Source organism: Bidens hawaiensis, unplaced genomic scaffold (assembly GCF_021521415.1).
Source record: "Bidens hawaiensis isolate Kalapana, Puna unplaced genomic scaffold, B.hawaiensis_p1.1 tig00015316_1, whole genome shotgun sequence".
NCBI classification, from domain to species: Eukaryota; Viridiplantae; Streptophyta; class Magnoliopsida; order Asterales; family Asteraceae; genus Bidens; species Bidens hawaiensis.
In genome coordinates this window covers 104,890-116,736 of record NW_027492367.1, presented here as the reverse complement: position 1 = coordinate 116,736, position 11,847 = coordinate 104,890, and the positions used below count along the sequence as shown (strand labels likewise).

At 34.4% G+C, this 11,847-nt stretch overlaps 1 protein-coding gene and 1 pseudogene across 1 annotated transcript; both read right to left on the bottom strand.

The window, feature by feature from the left end:
* Positions 1–818: 818 nt before the first annotated feature.
* LOC143548901 (peroxidase 43-like) lies at positions 819–2,849 on the bottom strand. Its single transcript, XM_077039944.1, has 4 exons — positions 2,637–2,849; positions 2,362–2,544; positions 2,111–2,273; positions 819–1,243 (listed from the first exon to the last, which is right to left on the bottom strand). The coding sequence occupies exons 1-4, from the start codon at positions 2,847–2,849 to the stop codon at positions 819–821; spliced, it is 984 nt and encodes a 327-aa protein (XP_076896059.1).
* Positions 2,850–7,755: 4,906 nt separating this feature from the next.
* LOC143548900 (vacuolar iron transporter homolog 4 pseudogene) lies at positions 7,756–8,358 on the bottom strand (annotated as a pseudogene).
* Between the last annotated feature and the right edge of the window lie 3,489 nt (positions 8,359–11,847).

Below are 11,847 nucleotides of genomic sequence, written 5' to 3'. Positions count from 1 at the left end.
ACTAAAATAAGTCAATTAAAGAATTCACTTAAACCAACCAAGGAAAAGATGAGATGGGCCTCAAAAAGGTTGAGAAGGACATGTGTTGTTATTATTAGTTAAAATACATTTGTTGTTAATTAAAAGAAACATTATCAAATATATTTTATTCTTAATATCAAAACAGTAATTAATTTGTTGTCATTATTAGTTTTATTTTTATAGGTGTTTGCTGTTATTTTTTGTTCGTATTTGCTAATTTTTTATTATAAGATGTTTTAGTATTTGCTTATTATATTTTGTTGTTATTATTAGATTTTTTAATTTGCTGTTATAAGTATTTATTGGTATTTGCTGTTATTATTTTGTTCTTAATTTTGATTCTTTTGTTGTAATTTTAGGTTTTTTTCTTTGTTATTATAAATCATTGTTTATAAAAAAAAAAAAAAAAAAAATTGATATTGTAGTAGATATTGTTTCTTATGTTCTCATTTTTTTTTATAAATTGGTATTAATTTTTAGATTCTCATGTTAAGATTAAAATATACATGAATCTTTCCCTTAATTAAAACGTGTAATAATTTCATAAGGAACTTTTATACCAAAACATTTACTTATATCTTTCTTACGACTTTAATTACGGATCGAATTTTTTCTCATGTACTCATGATTACATTAAAGCAACTATATATTTTATCAATACAAATTCTCTACAAAAATACAAATCAACATAACATATAATTACACTGATCTGTTCATAATAACATTAAATAATATCACTTGTTTATAAACCATTCATAGATTCACTATTATTTCGAAATATAACAGAAACAGTTCTGCTAATCATTAAACGTGTTACACACGCGTCTAATCTCTCCTCTTCGACCGGTCTTAACTCCGATTCGACCCATTTTCACCATGGACTCGACAAAATCCGCTTCAAAAGATGGTAGGAATGATTGGTTGGTAAATCCCAAATACGAGTCCAGAATACGTCTTGTCACTGGATCGTCCATCAGCTCCGCATCAGATTGTAACACTGCAAAGCCGTTCCTGATATTTTCTAGGATATGAGTGTCAAAAGTTTCACCGCTATTATGATCCATCGGTACCCTGAAATCTATGTCTCCATTTGGAGGGCAGGCGTCCATCAGTTCTGGAAGGAGATCCTCATCTATGCTCGGGTCTGGACCACCGCGCGGCGAGGAATTGTAGAGCCGATCCATAAGGAAGAAGCACGCGGTTGTACCAATAGTATGGGCACCTAAAAGTTTTGTCATCATAAAGTAAATAAATAATAGTGAATTAATTACTTCTCTCATTGTGTTTGACATTTTGAATCAAAACAAATATATATGTTAGAAATGTCTTATAAAATTCCTAGCAAGTACATGCAAAACGTGAACATTGCTCACTTTGAAAAAATGATAGGACCAACATGTTTTTTAATTAAGCTATTGTCTATAAAGCATTTTGATGTTGTGGCCGTTTCACCTTCGTGTATCTAGCCTAGGAACTTAACCTTAGTTTTTCATTCATGTAGTGGCGGAACTTCAATACATAATTTAGAAGGGGCAGAAACTTGAGCATTTAGATATGGGGGCTTGAAACTTATAAACGTTTAACGTATCATATAATTTATTTTCTTAAACATAAAATTGTGTTAAGTAATTTAAATGAGCTATTTATACTTCTATAAAGAAAAAAAAACAAAAGTAACAAACAGAGGGACTAGTGCCCCCTCCCGCCCCTTAAAAGGTTCGTCCATGCATTCATGCATGGAACCATCGATCTTTTTTCTTTTGAATTGAATGACGAAATTATGTCATCTGGGATACTTCTACCCAAGATCTTCCAACTCCTAGGCTTTTTTTTTTTAAGGTTTTATCTTTGTCAATGGGCCACCAACCCCATTGGTTAATGTAAAGTATCAATTATTTTTCAGCCATGTTTTAGATGCTGTGTTTGAGTGATGGGACATGTTAGAAAACGTCTCCAAGTTCTTACCTCTCAAAATGTCTACCAACTATGCATCGCCACTAAATCTGCATGGCCGCATGGGATATAGATATATACATGCATATCCAATATATGTGTATGTATAGCGAGAGGAAACGAAAGAGAAGATTACCATTGAGAACCACAAGGTCTTTAACATTTAGCCCTTTCTCAAAGAACTTATGTTTAAGAAGCTTAACTGAGTCACTAATATCAGGCATCCTGGCAGCCAATGATCTATTTGAAACAAATCCATCTCTTCTACCAGTTTCAACTTCATAAAATGGCCCAAAACTCTATATATATATATCAACCAAACACAAACATCAAATCATCCACACAAACACACAAAAAACTGTAATTGAAGAAGAATAAACGACATACAATAGAAACAGCATCTCTAGCAGCAATGGCAACAATGTCAGCACAAGAAACCACACCAGGGCACTCAAACTCTAACCGAGCTTTTGCCTCTTCTACCACATCAAAGCCCTTCAATCCTTGATGCCGAGGTGCTTTTTTTTCTGAAATCCGTCCATTATCGATCAGAATCGATCCATCACAACCCTGAAACTCAACTGAATTATCATCAAATATAAAAGCCATATAAAACCAAAAAAATTATGTGCTTATATAGTGAGTGAGAGTAACTAAAGAACCTGCACAAAGCAGTCATGAAAGTGAAGCCTGAGCATTTGTGCAGGAACTTTTGGGTCGGAGTCAGTTGCATCCCTAATAACGTCACGAACAATGAATTCTGCATCCGGGCATGTGTTACTGTAAAACCCAATTTTCAGACGAGCTTCTGAAATCCCAATTAAAATAGAACATGATATGATCATGACAGACATTCCTATTAACATGTTATTCATTCTTCCTATGCAGTGTATGTGAATTATAATACAAGAGATAATTAAGTGGCATATAAGGTGAAAATGATTTATGAAAGAAACATAGGAACATTATAAATATAATAAATGTATGATTGATAATATATCAATGAATACATACAATTAATTTTTTCATATTATAGATACTTGCAAAAATGATACATGCCTTATTTGTGAGCTTTTGTGTGAAGTCGATGAAACTTATTGCGTAGCTACCATTTTTGTACAATTTGTAACAATTGACAATTCAATTATATTTTCTTTGGGTAAATACAGTAATTTCACATTTGGATCCAACAATACTAATGAGTAATGAGAGATTTTGTTCACACATTATTTTTCGTGTTTCTATTTATTATCTACTTAATTTAAACGCTTAGGTAAAAGAAGACGCAATTACTTTTTAAGTAATGGACGGCTCAGTAAATATTAATGAATTCGAGAAAATAAGTAAATAGTTGCAGTTATGATAAATTAGAGAGGCGTGTTGAATACCATATGCGTACTAGTTACGCATATATACGTTTATTTTCTAAACGTTGGTGATATATTGGACACTGACGGACGTATTTACTGGGACGTGCAAAACTCGGGAAGGAACCACAATGACACACGAAACATAGAAACTGCAAACTACATAAGTACATAACATAAAATTTTTAACGAAAAACAAATTGCTTATGGTGATCTGCTAATGAAGGTGGCTGATCCATCAAGGATGCTCAGTCATCAGCAATGCATAAATTGCCAAGGAATTGACCAATGGAAATAAGTTCCTACAGACAACAACTAACTAACTAATTAAGTTTGGATTTACCCACGTTAGTGGTTCATTGGCAGCTGTCATTGATAATCTCAACTTTGTAATATCAAGGGATTACTGACGTGGTTTATTTTCATTTTCTACGTTTTTGGCCTTCAGTATGATCCCTTGGCGAGACCAATTACTGACATATTTTGAAATGTGGTACCATCAAAAAAGGTCATGAAGTTAGCAACCGAATACTTTTGTGGCAAAACTATCGCAAGCCGCCTTTTACCCAAAGATTTGCTGTCGGAAAAAAAAATCAGTTTTCTATTAGTGAGTTAAGATTGGATGAAAAAACAGACACCTCATTCAAATCGGTCACAAACGAATAATTAAAAGACTGAAGAGATAATCTAAAACTAAAGATCAAATTTTATTTGCAAAACAATTGCTAAGAACCAAGGTTGTAAATGTCGCTAGGCGGACCTCGGGTGACCGACTGGGGAGTTGTGAGTATTCGGGATTACTCAGAGAGTACTCGGTGCATGGTAAAAATAAAGAAAATTAATTTTTGAATATTATATATTTTGTCAAAATAAGCATCATTTACGTCAAAAATGTACTCAAGCTGACTCAGTGACAAAATAAAGAGAATTCACCAAAATAAAAAAAAATAATGCCGGTGGAGGTGATGGTGACAGCAGCGCCGGTAGTGGCGCTAGTGGTCAGGTAACAGCGGTGGTCGTGATGGTGGCGATAACGGTGATGGTTGTGGCAGCAACTCTGATAGCGTAACTATCAGGTAACATCAATATTCCATTAATAATAAATTATAATTTAGTTATCTATTGTGTTTTGTTGATATTTCGGTTTAACTTTTCATTGCTCAATTATTATATGTTAGTATGTTACCAAAAGATATTTTGTCAATTGTCATTCCATTATATATTCTGCATCTATAAAGACTGTTGTATGTATTTTTATAGATTTGCTAACTTTTTATATTACATGAGATTTGTTAAGTGCAAAAAATAATAAAATTCGTTATTTGAAATAAAGACATAAAATTAAATATAAAAAAAAATGAAATCTATAGTGCAAATGATAAGAAATCTAGAATCTCAAATTTACATATTTGAAAAAATCTCTTTATTTACAGCATCAGTAGTTTATCACAAGCATTCCCTATTCATACATTTTGTAGGTTAAGTTGTTTTTGTAAATGATCATATTTATTTTGTTGAAATTGATTATGTGATAAATGTTTATGAAATAAAAAAAACTCGAATTGACGGATTCCAAAAAACAAAGAATTCGGTTTTATATTTATTTAGCAAAAAAAAACCTTAATTGTAGGATCCCAATTTTTTTTTACAATTAATCATAGTTTTAATGGTTAAAAGTTTTTATAGAAACCATGCTATAACTCATGGATCAAATCAATTTCACCCATTATCCATGGATAACATAAATTAAAGAGAAGAGAGATTATAAATTAGGGGGAATTTAAATTTGGATGTTGTTAGAAAACACAAGCATCATTATTTTTGTTTATTAGTAGAGTAGGATTTTCGTGTATAAGCTAGTCAAGTGAACGTTTACAAATCTCAAAATGAAGCTAACACTAGGGATGAGCAAATTTGATATTCGTACCGAAATCGATACCAAGGGTTTGAGTTTTTGGGACCGGTAGGGTACGGTACTGGTACTTCCTGAATTTTACCTTAAATACTGATACCGAACCGATACCAAACATTTTAGTACCAATATCAAAAATTTACGATTTTCGAGATCAGGATTTTCGGTACTAGTACGGTATCGAACTCATTCCCTAACTAATACCATTCAAGATTATAATCATAATAGAATATTTATTGGAGAGAACATGGTGCTTCTTAGACAATTAATTCACCATGTACCATAATACCCTAGCATATACTAGATAAGGACACAACAAATCACTAGGAAGGTGGAAGCCTGTGTAGGATGGCACTTGCATAAAAAAATGATGAGATCGGTTTTTGGGAATCTAATTCCAAGCTAATTAAATTACAAGGAGAGTTCCACACTAAAGTTGTTAAGTGTGACATCGAAATAATAGAGGAATGTGGAAAAATAGACATTAACTTCAGCACACTTAGAAATAAACATGTTCACCAACTAATCATAAAATTAAGGACCAACTATTCTCATACCATTTGACATCTAATCCCACACTCAGAGCTAATGCTCATCCACACGCCCAATGGCAGACCAAATAGACGTGCAAGGGCTGCCGTGATTTACTAACACAAAGAAGGCAACCATCGGATGGGCACAAAGACGTACGGTCGTCAATAGGTAGTCAAAACAACCATCAGATACAACATAAACGGCCATCTGTGTTCTCTATCAATGATCGTTTTATATGAATAGCATGCGTATGATTGTCTCCAGACATAGAGCTCATACTAGGTGGTCATTTTCTTTTTTTACTTTTAGTTGATCATTGGATTAGTTTATTGGAAGTTAATCGTAATCTAGGTGGCTTCACATAGAGGTGCACAAATCGGGTTCACCTTGAAAACCCGAACCGGTTCGGAACCGGTTTTTTTCACACCGGGTAGAAAATGAAACCGGTTCCAGTCAGGAACCGGTTCGGTTCCCGACCCGAACCGATGCCCAAAAATGCAATCTTTTAGGAACCGGGTAGGTTGGAACCGGAACCGGTTTTTACGTAAAAACCGGTTCCACCGGTTTTTTTTTAAATTTAAACATTATAGCCGTTAGGAACCGGTTCCAACGGCTATATAACCGTTTTAGACAGTTGGAACCGGTTTTTTAACTATAAATAGGTTATCTTCTTTCTATAAATAGCAAGGTTTGTTTGTGTACTTGTTAAACCACTCCAAAAACTATAAAACACACTCCAAACCACAATTAACCTTAAACCGACAACAAATGGCAACCAATGATGACGTTGTTATGGTGATCGAAACAACAAGATGCCCCGATGTTTGGGTTCATTACGATTTGTGTCTCATGACCGACTCACATGAGTTGGCACGTTGCAAATATTGCTCGAAGTTTCTTAAAGCAGCGTCCAACTCGACATTACGAAAACATACGAATAAGTATTGTCGAGAGAAAAGAAGAATGGAAGCTAAAAAAACGGAAGTGGGAGAGTCGTCCGGCTCTACAACCCAAAAATAAGTATTCCCGGGTTAAAACGACGGACTTTGTTTTTTATGTTTTAGATGTTATGTTTAGTATCGTTTATGTTTTAATAATGTTAGTAATAGTTATTTTTTAGAAAAGAGGTTTGCAAAAGGAGTAGTATTGTAGTTTGTTTTTGAGTTTGGTGGTGAAACAAGTAATGGAAACAACTTATATATAGGTTTGGCCCAAAAACCGGTTCCAACGGCTATATTACCGTTGGAACCGGTTCCAACGGCTAATTGGTGTCTAAAAAAACCGGTTCCAACGGCTATATTACCGTTGGAACCGGTTCCAACGGCTAGTTTGACTTTTGTTTGACCCTTCAAAAAAACCCGTCGGAACCGGTTATTCCGGGTACGAACCAAACCGGTTCCAATTAATAACCGGGTAGGAACCGGTTTGGGACCGGTACTGACATATAAATATTAGAACCGGGTACGATTTTCGGGTACAAAAATACCAAAACCGGGTATTGTTCCAACCGGGTTGGAACTGGAACCGGTTCCGGTTCGGTTCCACCGGTTAGGTTCCGGAACCGGTTTTTTTGTGCACGTCTAGCTTCACATGTAAAGCCGCGATCAAGAATTTGAAGATAAGTTGGAATCCATTTGTGTTTATCAAGTTGTTGGGTCTAGATGTATATATAGTATTAGTATTCGATTTAACAGTCTATGATTATAGGTTTAGTAAGCTATTTAAAGGGTTTGAGTCATAGTAGGTTATGTTTTGTTCTAGTTTAAATACCGAGTCCATGGTTAGGTTTGGATCTGGGTCAAGCTTGTGAGTCGTGTACTCGTGTTTAAAAAAAATAATTAATGCAACAAAGATTCTAGCAAGGTGTTTGTTCAAATATCATGTTTTATTGCTACTGCTCGATCCAATGCATAACTATGAGATATGTGAAAAGTTCTTATATCAACAGCAACCATGCCATATTAAACAGGGAAAATACAACATAGGGAAACACTAGAGTCCAGTAGAGCCTATCCACTTGGTTAATGCAAAAGTAATGGCCATAGCCATCCACCCTCCAACCACAATCCTTAAACAAGACTTCACTACTGGAGTCCTCCCTAAATAAGCTCCAATCCACCCAAAAACCACAAGAGCCAAGCTCACTGTGGCCACCACCACACCAAGCCTAACCTTATGGTCCACTATAAAAGCAGCAGCAAGTAAAGGCACCATGGCCCCCAACATAAATGCAACCGCTGACGCTAGAGCCGCCTGAACGGGATTCGGGAACGCTTCTTTCTCGGTTCTGTTATCTCTCTTCATCTGAGCCACTTCTACATCTCGTTGGAAGCATACCGAAACAAACTCACCAATTGCCATGCTACATGCACCAGCAACTAAACCAGCAAAGCCTGTAAGAATCATGGCTCTGACATCATGTTTCACTGCTCCAACTCCCATCATCAGGGACGATACAGAAACCAAACCATCCGTAGCTCCGAGAACAGCAGCACGAAGCCACTGGCCCCTTTGGGAGTAGTCGAAATCTTCCTCAGAAACCGGAATGCATACATCATTTTGTGCAGCCATTGTGGTGCAAGAAGAAAAGAAGATATTAATATTATGCCACAGAGAGTGATAAAATGAAGCAAGTTGTGAAAGATTGAGTCCCTCATAGAGGATATATAGTATGTATGCGTGGCTCTACATTCCCAGATAATCTATATGTAACTGTAGATAGTGCAGAAAGTTAAAAATAGTGTACAACCAACAAGCCTCCAATAATTACATTTATTCCAATAAATAGATAGAATCCTGTCTCTGTCCCCATGCTGACAGTCTTACAACTTACAAATGCCTTTGCATAATGTTCTTGATTATTTTCTACTAATCTACTTTGCAACAGGCCGGTAAATCCAGTAATGAAATATATATATATATATATATATATATATATATATATATATAGCATGTTATTATATATCCTTGTACATAATGAGATGAGCTGAGATGAACATGTGATCATCTTCCATTTGTTAGTTATTTTAACACTTGTGTTCTGATTTCTTCATGCTAGTTTGATCAAGAAATTTTGGGAGCTTGACTATTAATTATTCCTTAAACCAACTTAGCCTATTCAAATTATTCATGTCAGTTAACATTTTGATCTTCAAAGTGTATCATAAGTGCAAACAGTCAAAAATAAATAAATAAATAAATAAAAATAACTAACAGTTCCACAAGAGGAGACTATGTAAGATTGTAAGCCACCAAAATTAACCATAACCGAACAAAACCGACGGTTATGGTTAAGTGAAGATGATTAATTGACCATGCGATTATGGCTACAGTTAAAGTGTCTCCGTTAACCGACTTTAACCGAAACCAAACCTTTTATTTTTAGGATTTTCCAAATTTTATACCTCTAATTTCATCTTTTCTATCTGTATTTCCAGCTTCGAACATTTAAATTTATGTTGCAACTGTCTATAACTAAGCTTGGAACACCATAACCGAACCAAATTCAACTAGAATAAAGGGAAAAACAAAAAACAAAAAAAACAAAAATTAATCGAACTTAACCAAAACTGACCCATAACTGATTGTTAACCAACAATTCGGTTAAGGTTATGGTTAAACCCCCATAACCGCTGCACACCCCTAACAGCATGTATGTATTATACTGTCTACTTATGAGGTGCGATCTTCTAAACTTTTAGGTGGTGTTACTAATTAAGCACATATATTTAGTTGGATGCGGCGGAAAAGTAATACAACTCAAGCGTATAATATAATAAAACATAAATGGAGTTTGCATTGCAGTCCATAAATAAATTATAAAGTTATGTGGAATCCACACGACTGCCACAATTCATTCATTTTAAAAATGAAACGGTATCTCAAAAGATATAGAACAGAAATGGAGTGTGTATAGTCCACAAATGGTGGAAGATGATTTAAAATTGGAGTGAGTGTGTAATCCACATAGCCCAGAATAAAGATGATTATGAAAAGTAGGCTACTTCCCTGATATATTTGTTACACGATAGAGCATATCAAGATCACTTAATTTGGTATCACTAATACAAAAATAAACAAATATTAAACATAAACTTAGTTACATGGATGATATATAATCACATAACATATTGTTTAATTGGTTGTATCTATTGAGCCATTGTAAAATAACTCCTTAATGTTTTCGGATTATGTTGCCTTATTTTTTGGTTTTTTACATTATGAGTGAAGATGATTATGTTACTTTATTTTTATCATTGTACGTTTTTCTTTTAATTTTACTAGTATATAATTCGTATGGAAATCCGAATAACCGATTAACCCGACCTGATAAAACCACAACCTGAATAACCAAAACCAGATAACACTGATAGAGATTCGGGCGGGTTTCAGATATCATCTTAAAATTCCAAAACCTAAATAACCTGAACAAAAAACTTGAAACTCAAACAACACCCCTATGCCCTTGTTATAGTGAGTTGGTGTCTTATCAAATGTTAGTAAACTTACAAGTCCTAACAAATTTTCTTGCATATATAACTATATAAAGAGGTTTATACTAGGTTTTAATTTGGACCTCAAGGCTAAATTCAAAATGCCCGGCTAATAAATAGGACATACATCATGTTTATTTTATTCCTTATGTAAACCTAATAGCAACACCAGCAACCACTACTCACTAGTAGAGGTGCAAAGTACAAACCGTAACCAGTATATGAGAAGCCTGTTCCTAAAGGGATTTTCACATAGAATTCGGTTTACAGAATATAGGTTAATATGGTTAGTGAAAACAAATTTATTTTTAACAGATTAACTCAAAAACGGAAAGTGTTCAATTGGAACATGAAAACGTGACTAAATTGGTCCTAGTTACTCTTCGGGTTATCAGTTAACTGGTTATAACCGAACCAGTTACATAGGTTAGGGATTTTCCATTAAAAAAACCGATTAGGAACCGTAACCAGTTTGACCCTTTAACCAATAACCGGTTACGGTTAGTAACCAATATTCCAAAAATCTATTTAACCATATCTGCGTCTTTAGCCGACAGAGGCAGCACTGTCACCAGCTCGAGAAAACGTTACGGGTTATTTTGTTTCTTTTGTTACAACACTAATTTGAGGGGTCAATGATTAAGAAAACACCAACTTCAGATGCTTCTCTTCTATATAAAATTTGACTGTTACAGATAGTTGTGGCTAACACCCATATAGGTATGTTGGTGCACCCTTAATCCCTTATACTTGACTATTAACGGTTATTTCTTACACAATAAAAGGTGTTGTGCACATTTGTGTGTAGTCATTCAAGAAGGCAACATGAGGTCTCTGGTTAATTATAAATGATTTAGACGTATCCTTATAATAGTTTAGATGCACCATCATAGTCACCCGAGTATGGATCATAACTAGGCATATAGATACAATTGTAATGGGTTTAACGCTCACACATTCTAATGGAACCTTTTGCAGAAAAACCTATATCTGGAGAGGCAGAAATCCTTATCGAAACATGCAGTTAAAAAACTCTTAACACCAAAAAGAGCAAAAAAGAAGTGATCAAGTTCTTTGAACTGAATAAACGTATTACATGTAACATGGCACGCAAACATATTAGATAAACCAAATCAACGCATTTACAAATTAACGCTCAGATCAGTGAAGACCACTTACGAGGGAAATGAATCACCCAAAAAATGCAAACCTCTGCTTTCTACGTTTACCCCTTAAAAATCATCTGATCAGTTCATCCCACAGAGTAGATACTCCATAGAAGTATCAACATTAGCTAGAGCGGCAGACTATTTTAATGTGCTATGTATTTTACCTCAAGGTGAATCAAGTTTTAATTCAATAACATTTTACATTACAACCAAAAAGATTAGAAGAGAACTTGAAGTTATAGTTCTCTATAACCAATGCTAGTCTGCAAGTAATAGCTTTAAATGTGAAGGTGAATAGTGTATATGTAGATTATAGAGTATAACATAACAATATAGCACATAGATAACTTCTGCACTTTCATGATAATTACATAACTAGTATAATATTCCCATGCAAA

What these genes read in the sequence shown, in the direction of transcription:
- LOC143548901 (XM_077039944.1), bottom strand. Translation starts at nt 2,849, where the DNA reads ATGAATAACATGTTAATAGGAATGTCTGTCATGATCATATCATGTTCT. An exon ending in TTCATGACTGCTTTGTGCAG is followed by an intron (nt 2,545 to 2,636) that starts GTTCTTTAGTTA and finishes GTTGAGTTTCAG; the next exon opens with GGTTGTGATGGATCGATTCT. An exon ending in CTAGAGATGCTGTTTCTATT is followed by an intron (nt 2,274 to 2,361) that starts GTATGTCGTTTA and finishes ATATATATATAG; the next exon opens with AGTTTTGGGCCATTTTATGA.